The sequence below is a fragment of the Anolis carolinensis genome, chromosome 1, assembly GCF_035594765.1.
Source record: "Anolis carolinensis isolate JA03-04 chromosome 1, rAnoCar3.1.pri, whole genome shotgun sequence".
NCBI lineage: Eukaryota > Metazoa > Chordata > Lepidosauria > Squamata > Dactyloidae > Anolis > Anolis carolinensis.
The window spans coordinates 204,725,311-204,744,918 of record NC_085841.1 but is presented as its reverse complement, the minus strand read 5'-3'; the positions used below and the strand labels follow the sequence as shown (position 1 = coordinate 204,744,918).

Below are 19,608 nucleotides of genomic sequence, written 5' to 3'. Positions count from 1 at the left end.
TAGAGAAGGATTGGGTAGACCAAACATCATGGCGTCAAGGTCAGAGTCCGGCTTTGAATATTTCTTATTTTGACGGTCGGGGTAACCAGGGGCACCGGGGTGGTTTGCAAAGCTATATATAATTTTTTCTGTCTTTACATTCTCCCTTGGCTTCCCACCGATCCTTCATGCCTTTCGAACTTTCTTTTTAGCCAGATCGGGTGAAGTATGAAGTATGAAAGGGGATTATCTTTTGATAACTGTACTATTGTCCATTATATTAATAGATTAACCCCTTTCAGTCTTCCGCTTCTGCCTTCTGTTGACTCAGCTTTTCCCCTTCTTTTTATTTCTTCAGATATCCCTCCCCACCGGGGATCTCATACGCTCCGGCTGGATTTTCTTTTATTTGCTCCCCACTCACCGCTTGTTGCTGTGAATATGGGTCGCTTTTGTTTTCTTCAAATTCTTCGTCTTGGTGGTGCTGGGCGGCAGTTATTACGGGATTTCTCCCATTTCCCGCGGAGCAGTCCGCTACCCTTGGCTCTCCCTGGTCCACTCGATCACCCACCCTTGAGGGGTAGGCAATCTTGGGGGTCTTAGGGGTGCCACGCGGGTTCTGCGTCCCCTCAGCTCCTCGATCCGGCTGAGGAGGGGAGCTACGGCTCAAACCCGACTGCTCTACGCGGTGCTTCACTGAGAGCCCTCAATGAAGCGACTCTGCCGCCATGCTGGCTCCACCGGAAGTCCTATATATACTCTTCTTTAAATAAACTTCTACTTACTGGATTACCTGGACAGAGTGTGGTTTGTGGTGAGAAAGTGTTTCAGGGCTCTAGTGCAACAATACCATAGATTCATGATGGTTGACCTAGAAAATGTCTAGAGAAAACACATTTTTTGGATATAAGCAAGCAAAATCACAGGCATGGGTCCTGCAGATAGGAGGTTGTAGTGTATTTTATTTCCTGGAAGACTTGAGGGGTATGAATCCATGATAAGTGGGTGCAGGAGTTCCCAGGTGAATGTTGCTTTTTCAACTCTGCTGAGCACTTGGTTCATTTTTCTTTTAATTATACTATGTAACAATTTTTTTTTTTTAAAAAAATGTGCTTCTAGTTTGAAAGTGTTTTTCTTGTTTAATTGTGTGGTACTTTCTTTGAAAGTAGTTGTTCTACTCCCAAAACTTGGTTTTTGTGGCTGCCGCAAACTGTTGAATTGGTTGAGACTCGACAAGATATTATTTGAAAAACAATAGCAAAACGTGTTGCAGGATGTCCTGCAACACAACGTTTTTGCAGTTTAATACGTTTTCCCCATGTTTTCATGATAAAACTAATTAGGAAATGATGTTTATAATCAGGAACAAAAATTGTGTTACATAGTGTAATCTGTGCCTATATCTTGGTTATAAGACTAGGACACGTAACAATGGCTTCAAACTACAGGAAAGGAGATTCCACCTGAACATCAGGAAGAACTTCCTCACTGTGAGAGCTGTTCGACAGTGGAACTCTCTCCCCCGGGCTGTGGTGGAGGCTCCTTCTTTGGAGGCTTTTAAGCAGAGGCTGGATGGCCATCTGTCGGGGGTGCTTTGAATGCAATTTCCTGCTTCTTAGCGGGGGGTTGGACTGGATGGCCCATGAGGTCTCTTCCAACTCTACTATTCTATGATTCTATAACTTCTGTGGGAGCCTAAAATAGGGTTCTTGTGTGACTCAGTGTACATGAACTACTCTTTCTGGAGGTCTTGTTCCTTGATACTGTAATTGTCCTGCATCATCAGTAACATAATTGCGTCATAATTTAGTGGTGGTCATTAGGATCATCAGTAATTGAGCAGGACTGGTAGTAAACAGCTGCTAAAATGACACCATGAACCTAAGTGTATATATAGATGGTTGAAAAACTTGTTAGCATTGAATCACTTGTTCCTAGCCTCTGATAACTTCTTTAGAGAGGAATGGGATGATTTCGACATAGATGCAGCATGTGCAACAAGATGGGCCTGATTTGACTCATTGTTATTGTTTTGCTTAAAAGAAATAGTGAATTTCAACATTGCCTGTTGTCCTGATTGATTTATTGGAAGCACTTAGAGAGAGACTTGGCTTGAAAATATATTTGCTGTCACCCCCCTCCCCACAATTCTTCTGTTCTGCCACTCTGATGAATTTATAAAGATAGAGAGAATGAAGCTTTCAGGAAATATTTCCTTTTCCATTCATGCATGGCTCTTAAAGTACAGCCTCCGATAAATAGAGAGAGAATTTGCGCAGGAGCTCCTTTGGTGGGTTTTGTAACAGAAAACTATTAGGTGAGCCTTTCATTACACTGAGCTCTTCAGCCTTGACTCTTGACTTCTTATCTTCACAGACAGTGAACTAGGTAATGTATGGGTGTTTCCAGAAAGCAAATAACAAAGTAGGCAAAATGGAAGAAAATTTGAACTGAGATATCATTATTATTTGCTGCAAGATCCATGCTGGAGACTTTTTCATGACAGTTTTTACATACGTTTTAATGACATATATTGCATTTGTGATTTGTTAATTTCTGGAAGCAACAAGAAGTCTTATCAATATCAGCAGTGCTTATTTCCCAGTAGGAATGTGTTGTGATCCTGAATCTCAGGCCTCTTCTACACTGCCATATAATCCAAATGATCAAATCAGATAATCCACATTATCTGATGTGGATTATCCAGCTTTGAGCTGGATTAACATGAGTCTACACTGCCATATAAGCCAGTTCAAAGCATATCATCTGGATTTTTATGGCAGTGTGGAAGGAGCCTCAGAGAGGTGGTATTCATTGCCGAGATGCAAGGTTGCTTTTGAAAAAACAGTGCAGCTGGATAGTCCTTCAAAAGCAGGAATATATTTTGGTTTACAATAAAAGAATCAAAATATTTATATGAGCAAACCAAACAAATTGACAGAAATGTTCAAAGTCAACATAATGCTTTCCCCTTTTTCCGGTCAGTCCGCCTCCTATCTCCCTTTCTTAAGATCTCTGTCCTCTTACATTTTCTCTGGACCAAAGCAGCTGGAAAGGTTGGGACCCTGTCTACACTGCCATATAAAAGTCTTCTCACTGTTTCTTAATAACAGAATTATCCCAGCTTGCAGAAATTGAGGAATATACATTGTTCCTCCCACCTTGAACAACTAGAGGCCCTTCCACACAGCCATATAACCCAGAATGTCAAGTCAGAAAATCCCACAATATCTGCTTTGAACTGGGTTATCTGAGTCCGCACAGCCATGTATTCCAGTTCAAAGCAGATAATGTGGGGTTTTATTCAGCTGTGTGGAAGGGACCTAGGTTGCCTTCAGCCAACTCGTTTTGTCAATATGTGTACCTTTCCTAGAAAAACTGGAACATGAACCTCACAGTATTAAGTTAGCTTAAAGGCTTTCAGGCTGTCTTCTCCTAGTATGTTGCAATGTAAGCTGGGGGACACATTCCCAATTCACTGCTTCTTGAGAAAATATTGTTTTAATAAATTGGGATGCTTTATGGTTAGCAATTGAGAGCGGTTACTTTTGTATTCTGTAAAATGTGATAACAAAATGAGACAAAAATCTTACTCCTGTCTCATTTTTCCACTGCTTGACTCCAGTTCACAGAGGTATTTAAAGTATTTGTTTCACTCATTTCTTTGCCATAGGAAATGTGTCCTCCTCTATAGATGCTTTTTGTAAGTCCTGGGGCTTAGCATCAATGTCATGCCCACAATCGAGACTATGACTATAGGGCCAACACCATCCAGGGATCCGTTTATAGTCATTACTGTGGAAAGAGACAGAGTTGGCAATAATCAGCCTTCAGCTATAAAGGGAGATCCCTGTGTAAACAAGAAATGATTCACTGAGCCCAATATGAGTAAAAAAAAACCAAGGCAGCCTTTGAAGGGACTCCTTTGCTTAGGATCACAGAATTATAGAGTCGCAAAAGATCACAAGGGTCATCCAGTCCCAACCCCGTGCAGTGCAGGAAAATACACCTTCACACATTGCTAAGTTTTATGTCAAAAGTCCTATATGATTTCTGAAGGAAGAATCACACTGCACAGAAATCCTTTTTGTCATTTCATATCTTACTGTATACTGAAAATTCAGTATGCACAAAAGTTGTAATTTTAAATTTATACATGCATCCTTACAACCATCTGTTTTGAGAATGGGGGAGTTATGCGATGTACCAAAGAATTTGCTTAGCCAATTCAATTAGTTCATAATTGAGTTGCCATGCTAGTAGTTAGGCCTTCCCTGTAAAATATTACACTATGTAACAAAATTTGGAAGAGTGAAAGTATTATTAATTGTACATAGGAACTATAGGAAATGACATTTATAACCTAGGAACAAAAATTATGTTACATGGTGTTAATTAAAAATTATGTTACATGGTGTCAATGGTGTGAATTAAAAAATAAAATCCTTTAAAAACTGTATTCAGAGCTAAAACCACAGCACTCGTAACTTGATCTTAAAACTTTCTTCTTTAAAAGCCAGCCTGAATAAATTGAATTGCTTCATTATTTTGGCTAAAAATTCAGCTACTTTTGCAATCTTCCATGAATTCCCAGGCAGTTTAAGAAAGCAACACAGTTAATCTTATTAGAACAGCCCTATTAGATTTTGCTGGGAGGCTTACAAGGGATTTGTAGTAAATGTATTTAAAAGAGAATACTTGCAGTTAACAGGTAACACTCGTGTATCGCAAATGTGACATAATAACATGAATCAAAGCATTTTCCCCAGATTGCTTTTATAGCATTGCTTCAGTCTTTTGAAAAATCAAGCCAACCAATATTCTTGCTCAGCCCGTAGCTATATACTGTTTTCTATTATTTAATGTGCTAGCCCTGTAGTTATGCAGTTAGATTGCTTTGTATAGCAAGTTATGACTAAGATTCCTAAGAGCAGCTTCAATGATACAATCCATTTTTAAACTTTCACAATAAATTACAGAACAGAACAGAGGCCGGAGGCTCAAGGCCACATTCCTGAAAGGGGCCGGTTTTCTGAGGAGGATTTGTCAGATGCAGATGCAGAGGTTAGTGAGCCTGCAGATAGATGCCGTGACTTCTTCGAGAAAAAAGGGCAGATAAATTATCTGGTGAGAAAGTGTAACGAAATGTATTTTTTCTCACTACATGAAGCTTTTTAAGAGAAAGGGAAAAGCCTTTTGTTTCATTGGGGTCAATGTTGGTCATTCAAGCCAGTCATGCCAAGTTCATGCTCTAAGTTTCTCAAATGGATTTTTAGCTTCCTGGTTCCTGTCCTGCCAAGGTTCCTGTTCTTTGATTCCAAGTGTGTTTTAGTTTCATGGTTCCAGTTACCAGGTTCATGCCTTGACTATTGTTATTTTACAATGTCTTGTGTTTATGGATTTTGCAACTTTGTACCTTGTGCTTCATTCTTGTACTTTGGAAGTTGAGTAGCTCAGATCCAGTTATTTCCTATTAAGAAATGTAGTTATTATTTTTGTAAATAAACCTTTTGTGATTTTTAAAGATTGAACTCTGGATCTTTGCCTCCTAAGCTCTAATTTTTTTACAGCCACGTGGCACTTCACTCTCTGCTTGCTGTGAGCTGAATGCTCAACCATAAGTATTCCACTTTTGTATTTTTGGATGCTCTGCTGTATTTTTGGGTAGTTTCCCCTAACACATAAAATCCTAACAATTAGGAAAGCAACATCACAATGTAAAGTTGAGGTTTTCAGGCGCTAATACTGGTTATCTAAGAGAATATGGTTTGCTCATTTGGATAATACAAGTTTTAGTCATATTCACTTCTTCACTTCACTTCACTTTATTTCTTAATTAGTTGCTCTCCACCAGAGTGCTCCAAGCGACTTACATTTTAAAATATCATTCCACGATATAAAAACATTCAACATAAAAACATTCAACAGTGACTATTTGGCAAATTAGATCTGATTTACTTAAATATTGTAGGTATAGAATGAAAGATAACATGAGGATTTGAGAATAGTGTTTGTAAAAAACAATGATTGATACAGTAGCACTTTATTGCTACTCCTAAACATATGATGCTGTTAGGATGCCAGCACATACATTTATCTTGATATGCTTTGGTGAGAAATTGAGAAACTGGAAAGTTTTTTAAGAGTTCTTCTTTCGGTCAGCTGAATATGAGAGTTATGTATTCGTGCTTGATTTGCAAGCATCTGAAGGCTTTTCCTTCTTTTTGGTAAAGCTTGACCTATTTTCCTTCATGAAATAAGTACATACTAACTAAACTAAAAGGAAATGCACAGGGATGGCTGACTAACTTTTGTTCACGCATCATCTGATACTACAGACCATAGACTGGTTCAAGCATCATGAAAAACTATGCTTTGTCATTATGGGAATAAGATGCAGTCTCCCCGGTGGCTTCATGTGCATCTTCCTTTATAAGAAAGTTTGAAGATTTTGCTTCCCTTTTTTTTAATCGGAAGTGGCAGAGTGTTGCTTCTGAACCCTGAACTGTGGCTCATCTTTGCTGTGGAACAGTTGGGATTTGCAATCAATTTGATTCACACAAATTATAGTTAAGATTAATCATAGGTTTTTCGGTTCAAAATAAGCAGTAAAATAAAAAATAGGAATGAAAATTTCCACTACCTTCTCACGACTGTGGAGGATGAGGAGAGAGAGTTGTAGAAAATGAGAACCTGAGCAAGAGGGCAGTGTGTCACAGTAAACAATGATGTCTAGAGAGGTGATTTAATTTCCTCTCCCATCAGCACCCTGAAAATAGTCAATTATGTGTGCGTCATGAGAAATTTCTACTCTGTGTCCCACGTTTTCTTATTTTGATATTTTGCTTTTTTCAGGAAGTGAAATAAGTATTTCCTCTTTTCACACAATGTGAGAGTGACCACCCTGTCCTCCTGCTCAAGTAATACCATCTACTCTGCCCCTTTATTGTCTAGCCAACCCAATTAGATCAGAATTCTTGGGGAACAGCATAGAGTTTTTCTGGCAAAAGTTAAGAGATTTTTGTGTGTGTGTCAGAAGTGACTTGTGAAACTGCAAGCTGCTTCTGGTGTGAGAGAATTGGCTTTCTGCAAGGATGTTGCCCAGTGAATGCCCTGATGTTTTACCATCCTCGAGGGAGGCTTCTCTCATGTCCCCACATGGGGAGCTGGAGCTGACAGAGGGAGCTTATCTGCACTCTCCCTGGATTCGAACCGGCAACCTTCAGGTCAGCAACCCAACCTTCAGGCCAGTAGTGCTACCGGCACAAGGGTTTAGCCTATTGCTCCATAGTTAAGAGATGAGAAAAGATATAAACCTTGTGAAACATTAGACACTTGGCTCCAATTATTAAAATAAGGGTTTCTCAATTATTTAAAGAGTGAACATCTCTTCCCTCTTTAGAAATTGCTTCTTTATTCGAACTCTTAAAGACCCCTTTTCCCTAGACAAGACACAGTGCTACATTTTGAAGTGTAAATTTTTCATCATAGTATAATGATGAAACATTGTTGCTCCAAGAAGAGGCTATGTAAATGTAGCTGTGTCAACAAATGAATCCTAAAAGCTTTCATCTTCATTGGTAACAGATATTTTGTAAAGCTAATAAACCTTATTTGCGAGTTTAAGACCAAGCCATGCCATTTACTTGGGATGATAATAGCTCATAACAACCCCTTATTTCTGGGAAGATGCATTTTCTTTCTACCTTCAGTAAGATTTGCAGTCCAACTAGAAACCACAGAGAAGCTTGAGAGCACGGTTGGTGACACCATCACCCCAAATAATCAAAATGTCCTGAGTTCTGTTCCTACAACAGACAGTCCCCAGGTTGCAAATAAGATAAGTTCTGTAGGTTTGTTCTTAAGTTGAATTTGTGTGAAAGCTGGATGAGATACATTTTTAAGTGTAGCTCCAGTCTTAGCAGGGGGTTGGACTGGATGGCCCATGAGGTCTCTTCCAACTCTACTATTCTATGAAACAATAGATATTTTCAAGATCTGGATAGCATAGGGAAAATACACCTGTAACATTGGCTTAGTTGTCTGTTCACTTCACTTAATAATAATAATAATAATAATAATAATAATAATAATAATAATAATAACAACTTTATTTTTGTATGCCACCCCATCTCTCCAAAGGGACATGGGGCGGTTCACATGGGGACCAAGCCCAAATACAGCATAAAATACAATATCAAAATGCATTTAAAACATGTAAACATATAAAAACAAGGCATATAAAATACAATAAGAACATAACCAATCAATAGCAAAGGCGCAGTTAGCATATTCAAGATTGGAGTAAGGCAATAGAATGTATATATGTGCAATATATTACAACCTCTAGAGCTGGGCCAGAATAAAGTGCAATGGCTGGGTTTAGGACAGGGTCAATTGCGCCAATTCAGTCAAACGCACAATGAAATAGCCAGGTTTTCAACTCTTTCTGGAATGTGGCCAGAGTTGGGGCTAATCTAATTGCCCTCAGGAGGGAGTTCCAGAGCCGGGGAGCTACCACCGAGAAGGCCCTTTCTTTTGTCCCCACCAGCCACGTTTGAGATGGTGGCGGGAGCGAGAGAAGGGCCTCCTCAGTAGATCGCAAGGATCTTGCAGGTTCATAATAGGAAATGCGATCACAAAGCTAAGCCAGACCCAAACCATTTAGGGCTTTATAGGTAATAACCAGCACCTTGAATTGGGACCGGAACGTTATCGGTAGCCAGTGGAGCTGTTTTAATAGGAGGGTTGTCCACTCTCTATAATTCGCTTCCATTAAAAACCTGGCCGCCGACAACCTGGCTGTGACAATTGGATTTTGAGAATTGTGGCTTGTTGTGTGAACAAGGATTGGTGATAAAGCTTCAGTGGAGACACCTTTTCCCTTATGATCACTCTTACATGGGTGAATTTCCCTTCTGAGGGGTAGATTTCCTCTCGCTTCCTGTTGTCTCACCCTTGTTTGTAATTAGGAGACATATGTAAGTCAGATGTCTGTAACTAAGGAACTGCCTGTACTCAGAAACAGTGATATGATCCCACTTTAATTGCCGTAGCTGCATCTTGAGAATCCTGGGGCTGGGAGTCAAGAGATTGGGCTTAAGTGTACTTCTTCAAATGGGCATCTTAACAATTTTTAGGAACAACAAAAATTTCTTTTGAATGCTGACCCCTCTGAGGTGAGTAACTTGACTATCTCTAGACATGCAAGCAGTGCTTACTTCTGACAAATAGATTTTACAGTGATTGTGTGAAACTTTTTGTATTTGAAGATGACATTCTGTCTCCAAGGCCTTTTCTGTCAAAAAATTGTTTATGTCTCTAAATCATATTACACATCTTTGCAAATACGAGGGACAGTAACAATACTGCTTGCCTGTTGTTCTGTAGATGTCTTCTGAGTGAAGAGTCTCCTGCGCAAGCAAGACCAAGATGACAAGCTCGGCCCGGGAACATCTCCTTTTTGTGCGACGGCGCCATCCTCAGTTACGCTACACTTTGAGCCCAGAGAACCTCCAGAGCTTGGCTTCCCAGGGCACGGTGCCGGAGAACATGAACTTGCAACGTGCCAACAGTGACACTGATCTGGTGACCTCTGACAGTCGCTCCAGTTTGACTGCAAGCATGTATGAATACACACTTGGACAGCCTCAGAACCTCATCATTTTCTGGGATATTAAAGAAGAAGTGGATCCCACAGACTGGATCGGGCTTTATCACATTGGTAAGTAGCAATTCTAGAGCCCTTTCTGTAGAGCTACTAGTTGTATTCTCTCCTCAAATAATGCTTATTGTTAACAATTAGAACTGTTTATGTAAAAGATTTCCAAGTGTCATGTTCCCTATTGTTACATACATGAAAACATAATTTTCCACTTAGTAAAGCCTGGATCTGCCCTTATCTGATATCTATGGGGTCTTCTTCATTACAAGCTGCATTCAAATTCTTTCTGTTCTTAAATATTGATGATTGCAGAAATAGGTCAGAAGTCCAGAGAGGTTGCTCATTTCCATTTTCGTTTTATGCAGAGTAAGATGTACAACTGTAGCTTTTTTGTTTTTTTAATTTGAAACCTTTGTGGAATATTTTATGCTGTTTCTGAAACTTTAGCCACATTGCCATCTTCCTCTAACATTGGAGTTCACATTTATTTTTATTGTACTGCATTTTGTATTGCATATTTATATTGCATTTTCTGACGGCTGTCTCTGTATCAAACTGGAGAGTGTTTAGGGCAGTGGTTCTCAACCTGGGGTCCCCAGATGTTTTTGGCCAAAAATCTTCTGGGGACCCCAAGTTGAGAACTGGACTCTAGCAGATTGTATTGATGTCATGAACAACCCTCTGTTGCATCTCATGGTGGTTCCAGGTGCTGACACTTTTTGACCCATATTGCTGAGCTTGCATTACCTGTGCCATGTGTGAATGCCATGCCAAAAGGCTATGCATCTAATTGACCTGCATGTTGTATATCCTTTAACTATCTCAGGACATTCATTCTCTATCATTTCACTTTTTCAGCTGCCTTTATAACATCCAATTCCTCCTCCATCCTTCCACTTTTCCTCTATGTCCTCAGTTTACTTCCATTGATGCAAACTTGGGCTGGATCTACACTGCCCAATGTCCCAGGATCCGATCCCAGATTATTTGCTTTGAACTGGATTATATTAGTCTCCTATGCCAGATACTCTGAGATAGAAGATAATCTGGGATTAGATCCTGGAATATAGGGTAGTGTGGAATGAGCCTCTGTTAATTCAGCAGCAGGGAAAGGAAAGGAGGAGCCAAGTCTTGTTTCAGGCCCCTTCTACACTGCCAAATAAAATCCAGATTATCTGCTTTGAACTAGATTATATGGCAGTGTAGACAGATATAATCCAGTTGAAAGCAGATAATGTGGATTATTATTTTTGATAATCTGAATTATATGGCAGTGTGGAAGAGGCCGTAACAGGCTCAGGCAGGATGAAATCCACCCCCCTTCCCCCAGATATTTTGCACTGGCCCCAGATCTGGATAGAGAGAATGTGTAAAGTATTTCCTAGAGTTAATGAGACATATAATTTGAAACATTCGGAGGAAAACAAGTGCTTGCTACTTCTTGGTATCATTTGCTGACCTTTCATTTTTAAAGAATTGATTTGACTTCCAGTCTCGTTATGCCCTTTGCATCCTTGTTTTGTTCTGTTTTCTAATTTCCGCAAGTGGCATATATTACGCACTTCTTGCCAAGTTACATAGAAGAAATGATTCTGGCTTGGTGCCAGCCTAATGCTGCAGTCCAGATGTAATTTTATTCTCCAGACAGTGGAGAGCTGTTTGACAGAGATGCCATTAGACAAAGGGAAAAAAATGTTTACTTCGTAGCTTACAAAAATAGAAAGGGGGGAGCTTTTGTCAGAGTTTTTGTTTTGGTCTTTTTTAAAAACATTATTGTTTAAATCTTGTGGCACTAAGGATAACAAATTGCTTCCTTGCCCATGAGATATGTGTAATTATCCATTACCATCATATTTGGTGAGGAAATTGTATGTCTTGGGGAAAATCAAGGCATTCTGTCGCAAAAGGTACTGGTATCCACCATAGGTAGGTAGATTTCTTTTTGGCTTTTGTTGAAATGTATTTTAAAAGATGACATGACAGATTTCTCTCTCTCATTTCCTCTTTTCTGTCTTCTTCCAGGCATTTATCTTGGTTGATAGGGTTTGATGCAGAGTATAATTTACATACAACTCTTCAGACTTTTCATCAAAGAGAAGCATTCTTTGATTTGACAGAAATAGGCAAAAATCAGATTGTTCTTCTCCGTGTAGAAAGCTAATAGTTTAACCTTCCCAGTAACAATAGAAAATAGAGTGCTGTATTGTCTATCTCATTTTTGCCCCGTCAACTGAGATAGAGTTTATTTCATCCAGTTAGAAGGTTGTTTTTCAGACATTATGACTTGCTGCATGGTTAAAGCTGTGTTTCTCAACCTGGGGGTCTGCACCCTGGGGCAGGTTGCGAGAGGGGTTTCAGGGAGGTCGCCAAAGACCATCAGAAAACACTTAGGAACCCAAATCCCTCCAGTATTTTCTGTTGGTCATGGAGGTTCTGTGTGGGAAGTTTGGCCCAATTCTATTGTTGGTGGGGATCAAGGGGCTCTTTGATTGTAGGTGAACTATAAATCCCAACAACAACAACTCCAAAATGTCAAGATCTATTTTCCCCAAACTCCACCAGTGTTCAAAATTGGGCATAGTGAGTATTCGTGCCAAGTTTGGTCCAGATCCATCGTTGTTTGGAGTCTACAATGCTTTCTGGATGTAGGTGAACTACAACTCCAAAACTCAATGTCAATGCCCACCAAACCCTTACAGTATTTTCTGTTGGTCATGGGAGTTTTGTATGCCAAGTTTGGTTCAATTCCATCATTGGTGGAGTTCAGAATGCTCTTTGATTGTAGATGAACTATAAATCCCAGCAACTACAACTCCCAAATGACAAAACCAATCCTCTCCCAGCTCCACCAGTATTCAAATTTGGGCATATTGGGTATTTGTGCCAAATTTGATCCAGTGAATGAAAATACATCCTGCATATCAGATATTTACATTATGATTCATAACAGTAGCAAAATTACAGTTATGGAGTTGCAATGAAAATAATTTTATGGTTGGGGATCACCACAACAGGAGGAACTAGATTAAGGGGTCACGGCATTAGGAAGGTTGAGAACTACCATCTGTGGTAGGTTGTGAATATGTTTGAACAGCACTTATTTCATTTTTGTGAGCAACTTAGCTCAACATTAAATCATTCACTGTGTTGGTAGACTGAGCATGTTGATTGAAAGTTGTTCTTAATTGGTTTTGTGTTGGACAAAATGTGGAAAGCTGTTAACAGGTGTATACATGTTCTGCACTTACAGTGTAAGCTCCAATACAGGATTGTCAACAAGAAAACTGATTCAAGCGATGTTCAAAAACTGCCTCGTAAGGTTTTGAAGGGGAGAAAATGTATAGACCAGATACATAATACTGTGGAGAGACTTCTAAAAGGATGGGGCTACCATTGAAAACACATTTTCTAGAAGCAAAGATTGTTATAGTGGCTTGCGATGGATCCACTGTGTTCTCTCAGGAGAGCCAACTGATTTATGGCAAGCCAGCATTCTCTCTAACATATATACTCTACATATATAAGAGTTCATGTATTTTTCTTTTTGTGAGGTAGACTTGATATCATCATGTGTGCATATTATACAATGGAACCTCGATTTAAGAACGTCCCAATTTAAGAGCATTTTGAGTTAATATCAGTTGCTCAGCCTAGGCTTTGACATGCAAGCACCATTTTGAGTTAAGAGCTAGTGCCAGTGGGAGCGCTAGTGTGAGCAAATTTCAAACGCTTCTCTTGTTCAATTAGTCTGGCTGAAACATAGTCCAAAGTTAAGTCCTCTTCAGGCACATTTTGCATTGCATAAACAAAATTATCCCAACTTTGGTCTAACGACGATAACAAAATAAATGCCTTGTGAGTCTCAGTAAAAGTCATTTGCCTGTCTTCCAGCTCTACAAACAAATTTCTCAGCTTTTGCAAATGCTCAGAAACACTGTCTCCCCTTTTTAACTTTAAATTATAAAGACGTCTTGTCAAAATAATTTTAATTCCAGGTGTTTTCAACTGATAAACACTCTTCAGACGCTCCCAACATTCTCTCGCTGTTGTAGCATTTCTCAGATAAGTGAGCTGGTTATCTTCAACAGAAAGAATAATATTTGCTTTACACTTTTCATCATTTCTAAGTTCCGCTGCATTCGCCCCAGCTGCCGGAGGATTCTCAACAACATTCCACAAGTTTTCTCTAATGAGAAAATACTTTAGTTTCACTGCCCACGACGAGTAGTTTGAAGAATTTAGTCTCTCTAGCGGCAAACCACCACTTCCGCTCAGAGACATGTTTTCAAAAATCTTTCTTTTAACAAATACAACCTTGACAGTCTTTAGGTGTTCTGGGTTTTAGAGTCCTTTAGATTCTCCTGTACAACAGGACTGGTGCTGGTTCTTCTGGTGATTCTGGGCCTGGGCCCATAACCCATGTCGCAGCTAGCAAATTGGGTTCCAAACTCTCAACCGCTTCTGCGGAAGTTGCACCCTTGTCCAAGGAGAAAAACTCCAAAACTGTCCTTTGATAAAGAAAGATTTATATAAACAAAACATACAAAACACAGTCCTTTGCTTTTATCAGCAGCAAACACAAAACTTTCTTATCTTGAAGCTTTAACCTCTGTGGTTTCTGGACTCTCCGTCTTCAAACCTCTCTTCAGTTCTCCTTCAGTAGCTCTTCAGCAGCAATACCATCTTTGCCACCATCACAGCACACACTACAACACTGCACTTTACAACACAGCTACAACACTTTAACAACACTACATACAACACACTTTAACAACACTGACATAAGACTTACTCAGACTCTATTAATAGCCCTCAATCTAAAGCAGGTGTCTTAATTGCTGCTGGTCAAACACAGATGGGACATGATTTCTGCAAACACTTATTCATTTTCACTTAAGAAATGACCCAAATAATATAAAACTCTGACATGAGAGCACAGGGCTTTGGTGCTTCAAGGGAGCAGCATCTGTGCCTTGTGCTCCTGTCCGATTTGGGAGATTGCTGTCTGCTTTGCTCTTGTTCACTTTGAAGAACTTTGGGTTAGGTGATTTTGTGTGGTATTTATTCGTGGTAAGGGAGAGAGAGCAAGAGAGGGAGGGAGGCTGGAATGAGTCCAGTATGAAGGAAATGATGCTTCTGCCTCTTCACTTTGTGTTTTGTGCTTCCTTGCCACAACTTGGTGCTTCTAACATTTTAAATTTGATCATTTTTATTGCTCCATGTAAATGTGCATTTATACATTATTTGTTATTTATAAAGTACATTTTTAAATTTAAAAACATGTAACAAAAAATGGAGGGGGGGCGGGCAATCAGCCAGAATGGATTAGTAGCATTTCAATGGGAAATTCGCTTTGAGATAAGAATTATTTGAGTTCAAAGCCCAGTCATGAAATGAATTAAACTCTTAACTCAAGGTATCGTTGTACTACTCATTATAGTATTGCTTACTACCTTAAAAAGCATTATTTAGATTTAGAGCTATTTTAGCTAATTAGAATTTCTTTCAGAAGGTTATAAGAGGCAATCGTATACTTTGACACCTTCCACAAATTTACCAAGTTTCCTTACGAACTTATCAGCCCATCCTTTCTTAGTGAGCAGGAAATCACGAACTAACTCAAGGTTCAGCAATGCATCTTGTCTGAAGCCATCTTAATCTTTCAGAATTTCAGACACAACAGCATTCTCAACCCTGGCAAAAGTATAAGGAATTCCTGGGAAACAGCCAAATTTCTGTACCATTGCGACCTTTGAAGGCAGAGAAATGCCCTTCTAGAAGCAATAACCTTTCTCTGATGAAATCAAGTCATTTCTATTTATAACTCGACATTAATTTGTGTTGGATATTGCCTATGGGTTGGATCCAGCTTTTTCCATGCCAGCAGGAATATTCTCACAATTAAGATGAACTCACAGATTTCCAACTGTGGGAAAGTCTGGGGACAGGGTGTTGCTATTTTTCCTTCACTGCCTCCTTGGCCACCACCTTTGTAGAACTGGTTTTGAGAGAAGCAAATTAGGAATGGGAGAAATGTTAGACTGGAGTTGGTGGGGACAATGGTTTCCTTGATCAAAGTTGACTTGAGTATTGATTTTAGATAGCTAGTGCACATATTATCAGTGGCATTCTTTCCAGAACATAAACTACTTTTTGTGCTTCTAGTCTTTTTCACCTATTTGTTTAGAATATATTCCCAAATTAGTATGTATGGTGTGTTTATTCTTTCATCTGAAGGAATACCAAAAGTCGCACTAGACCTGGAAGCTCCTCAGGCTCCATCTACACTGCCATATAATGCAGTTTGAACTTCTTTGAAGTGGATTATATGAATCTACACTGCCATATAATCCAGTTCAATCTGCATTAGAGTGACAGTGTAGATGGGGCCTGTGCCAGCCAGTTTAATTTTGTAGAGTGCTTCCTTCCTGCCTCTGTTCCCACAGTTGTACAAATGAAGAGCCTGGAAAAGTTCCTCTTTTGGACCACAAAATCCAGAAAACTCCAGCTAACATGGCTTTGAAACTATCACCCAAAAAGGGAAAATAAAAACTTTTACAGGTTTTTTGCCAGCTGTATTTTCTGTGGTCTTCACCTCATCCCTTTCTTAGGATGGATCTACACTGCCCTATATCCCAGGATCTGATCCCAAATTATCTGCTTTGAACTGGATTATATGAGTTTCCACTGCCAGATAATCTAGGAGAAGCAGATAATCTGGGATCAGATCCTGGAATGTAGGGCAGTGTAGAAAGAGCCTTAGACTAGTGGTTCTCAACCTGTGAGTCCCCAGATGTTTTGGCCTTCAACTCCCAGAAATTCTAACAGCTGGTAAACTGGCTGTGATTTCTGGGAGTTATAGGCCAAAACCCCTGGGGACCCACAGGTTGAGAACCACTGCCTTAGACTATAGTGAAGCTATTGATCTCTGTGTACCAACAGGTTTGTGGTTAAATCACTCAATCATACTTCATAGTTGGCTGAGGATAACATTCCCTTTTCTTGTTCATTTCCCAATTCTTCACACTGTAACCATATTATTCCAGGGCTTTATGTATTCAGCGAATGGCTTGGAATGGTGGAAGAGTGTTGCATCTGAGGGCTAACATCCAGTCCAGATACCCTGGTTTGCCACTGATCACTTCATCACACTGAAGCAGGGAAGTGTAGAGCTCAGTCTTACCCAGTTTTTAAATGAAACAGAATATTTCACTACCTTCATCACACTGTTAAATGTATCTGTGGTACTCCGTGGTATTTAGTATTCTTTCAGTAGATTTTCTATCACACTTTAATCACCATCCCTCCCTGCCTGTTCTTTGTGGGGGTTAAACCTCCTTTCTTTGAAATGTCAGCTATTACCTGTCTTCAATTCCAGAAGCAAGGCTGCCCCACAGAGAAGGGTGTGGACCTTGGGAAACTATAACTCCCAGGACCACATAGTATGAAGCTATGGTATTTAAAGTGGAGTCCAAGAGCATTCATTCCATAATGTAAATGCACCAAGAGAAGGGTATGGACCTTGGGAAACTATAGCTCTCAGGACTGCAAGCATGAAGACATGGCATAATAATAATAATAATAATAATAATAATAATAATAATCATCATCATCATCATCATCATCATCATCATCATCATCATCATCCTTCTCTCCCGGCTTTACCATGCAACACAAGGCACCGTCATATCACGGAAGGAAGGAAAGAAATGGAAAGGATCCGGAAAGACTATTTTAAAAAAAGAAATTGTTCTGGCAAAGTAAAAACTCGGTGAGCAAAAGATAATGCTTTCTCTAACAAGGGTGCTTTTGTCTCCTCCCACAAATTGTGGAAATGTTTTATTCCAAACCTGGGAGCAATAAATGCCATCACATTAGAGAACTTGCCATTCTGAACCATTACCAAAAATCCAGTTCCCACCACCTCCTGAAATGTTTGAAAACAATGCTGGCCCCCATGCTTAAAATACGCAAAAGAAAAAAGAAAAAAAGAGAGAAAAAGCTCTATCCTACACTTGAAGCCAAACTAATGTGATGAGAACAATGGCTTCCCAGATTTTAAGTGTAGGACTCGGTGGAATTTAGTAAATGTAATGAAGTGGTAAGTGCCTCATCACACTAGAGCATGAATCCACTTTAAATCCGGTTTCCGTCTCTTGCAGAATTCTGGAGTTTGTAGTTTGGTGAGGCCCAGGACCTGTTGGCTGAGCTGTTTAAAGCCCCCTCCCCAAAGTGGATTTAAAGTGGATCCAAGCTCTAGTGTGATGAGGTCATAAGACTCCTAAATCTCTAGGCTTGGAGTAAAATTAGCTTAATAGTTGTTATGGTGAACGTGGTTTTTAATAAAATGCAGAAGTGATTTTTCTACTCTTCCCTCACAGACACACTGCAAATCTGCAGAGTTTAGCAAAGTTATTTTTTGGATTAGGACTTGAGAATTCTGAGAATTGTAGTCTACACTTCCTAAGCTCTCCATATATACCCTCTTTTCCCTTTCATGAACATAATGGTTTACGAGAACACTGGCATCAATCATATAGCTTATTTTTCAATGTGAAACATGTGTTGTGGTTTCCTGATATTTCTGAAATGAAACTTGGCAGTTAGGCATCAATTCCTTTTATTTCTTCTGTGTTTGCCATGAGATGAAATGATGTCGGGTAAATACCGATCAAGAGAATGGTAAGATAGGAGCGGATAATTCCTGCAGTATTTTCAGACTGCATTTTTATGTTTTTTAATGTGTTTACCCATTTTATTGAGAGCATCTCTGTCCAAAACCAAGAGATTCAATGGTGGTTATATTATTAATTCTATCACCTCTTGGCAACAAGTGTTAACATAATTACATTAAGTGTTATAGCAGTAGTGCATTATCGACACATATTAGGACAATGTTTCTCTCCACTTCAAATGGATAAAAGAACAACATAAATGAATTATCTTTTCTCAAAATGATAATAACGTGTCCATTTAAAGGTAATACTTTTAAGCAGTAGTCCAGAACAATTTTATCCAGAGTACATCCCAAGTAATTGCTCCCTGCAACTCCTTTATTGTGTTATAAAACTAATAATAGTATGTGATTGTTCCAAAATATTATCTTATGTCCAGATGCAGGATAATTTACAGTTCTTCTGAATGTTGGGAAGATAACCTTCTTTGAGCTTATTTTATTTTGTATCAAAAGCATTGCGTAAATAGATAAGTTTGAAACTGATAAAATAAAGGGATCACAAGCTGTTATTTAGTTTTAGACCAAAAACGGGCAACAGCAACTGCATTGTCTGTAGCTTTAACAGCTCTTCCTCTGTGCATGAGGCAGGGCATTGTGGGCAAGTATAGCATATGCCGAGTTGTTTGTTGTGCTCCACAGTTGCACAAGGTGGAGGACTCTTCCAGGTAGTGCCATTTTGCCAAGTTGTCTTTTGATCTGCCAACCCCGCTTCTGAGTCTGTTCTTCTGGCAACCTATGACACGGTGCAACATAGGAAATTGCTGCATAAAGTCTATCATATTACCTGGGACTACGATTTTACAAAAACCATCCAGGCCCTCCTAGAAAACCATAGTTTCCATGTGGAGTTTCAGGGCAGGAAAAGTAGACGGAGGAGGCAAAAAAAACGGACTACCTCAAGGCAGCATTCAGCCTCCTCCCAGTAGACTTAAATCAAGGACAAGTTTCAAGAGAACCACCACTCCTCTAAATGTTCCCCCAGCAACAGCAAGAATGTCCCTCTGGGCAGCTAAACCAGGCAATTCCAACTGGGTGGCCCCCCACGAGGGTCTTCCTCCAGGGGCAAACCAAGAATGGGCAACTTGGAAGTCCCTGAACAGACTCTGAGCTAATGAGAAACCATGGTTGTTTAATGTGTTTGTGTTGCTGTTATACATTGGGCCCAAATTTCCAGAGTTTGTAAGAAAAAAAATAAAATAGTCTTAATACCTTTTCCTGGATGTTGATG

General features: G+C 39.5%; 1 protein-coding gene across 2 annotated transcripts in view; it reads left to right on the top strand.

The window, feature by feature from the left end:
- Positions 1-19,608, top strand: part of hecw2 (HECT, C2 and WW domain containing E3 ubiquitin protein ligase 2) — a 297,158-nt gene that overhangs the window by 91,578 nt on the left and 185,972 nt on the right. For both annotated transcript variants that reach the window (XM_008117272.3, XM_008117273.3), the window contains one exon: positions 9,370-9,703. In XM_008117272.3, coding sequence (XP_008115479.2) covers positions 9,412-9,703 — 292 coding nt within the window. In that variant the 5' untranslated portion in view covers positions 9,370-9,411. The remainder of the gene's footprint in view (positions 1-9,369; positions 9,704-19,608) is intronic.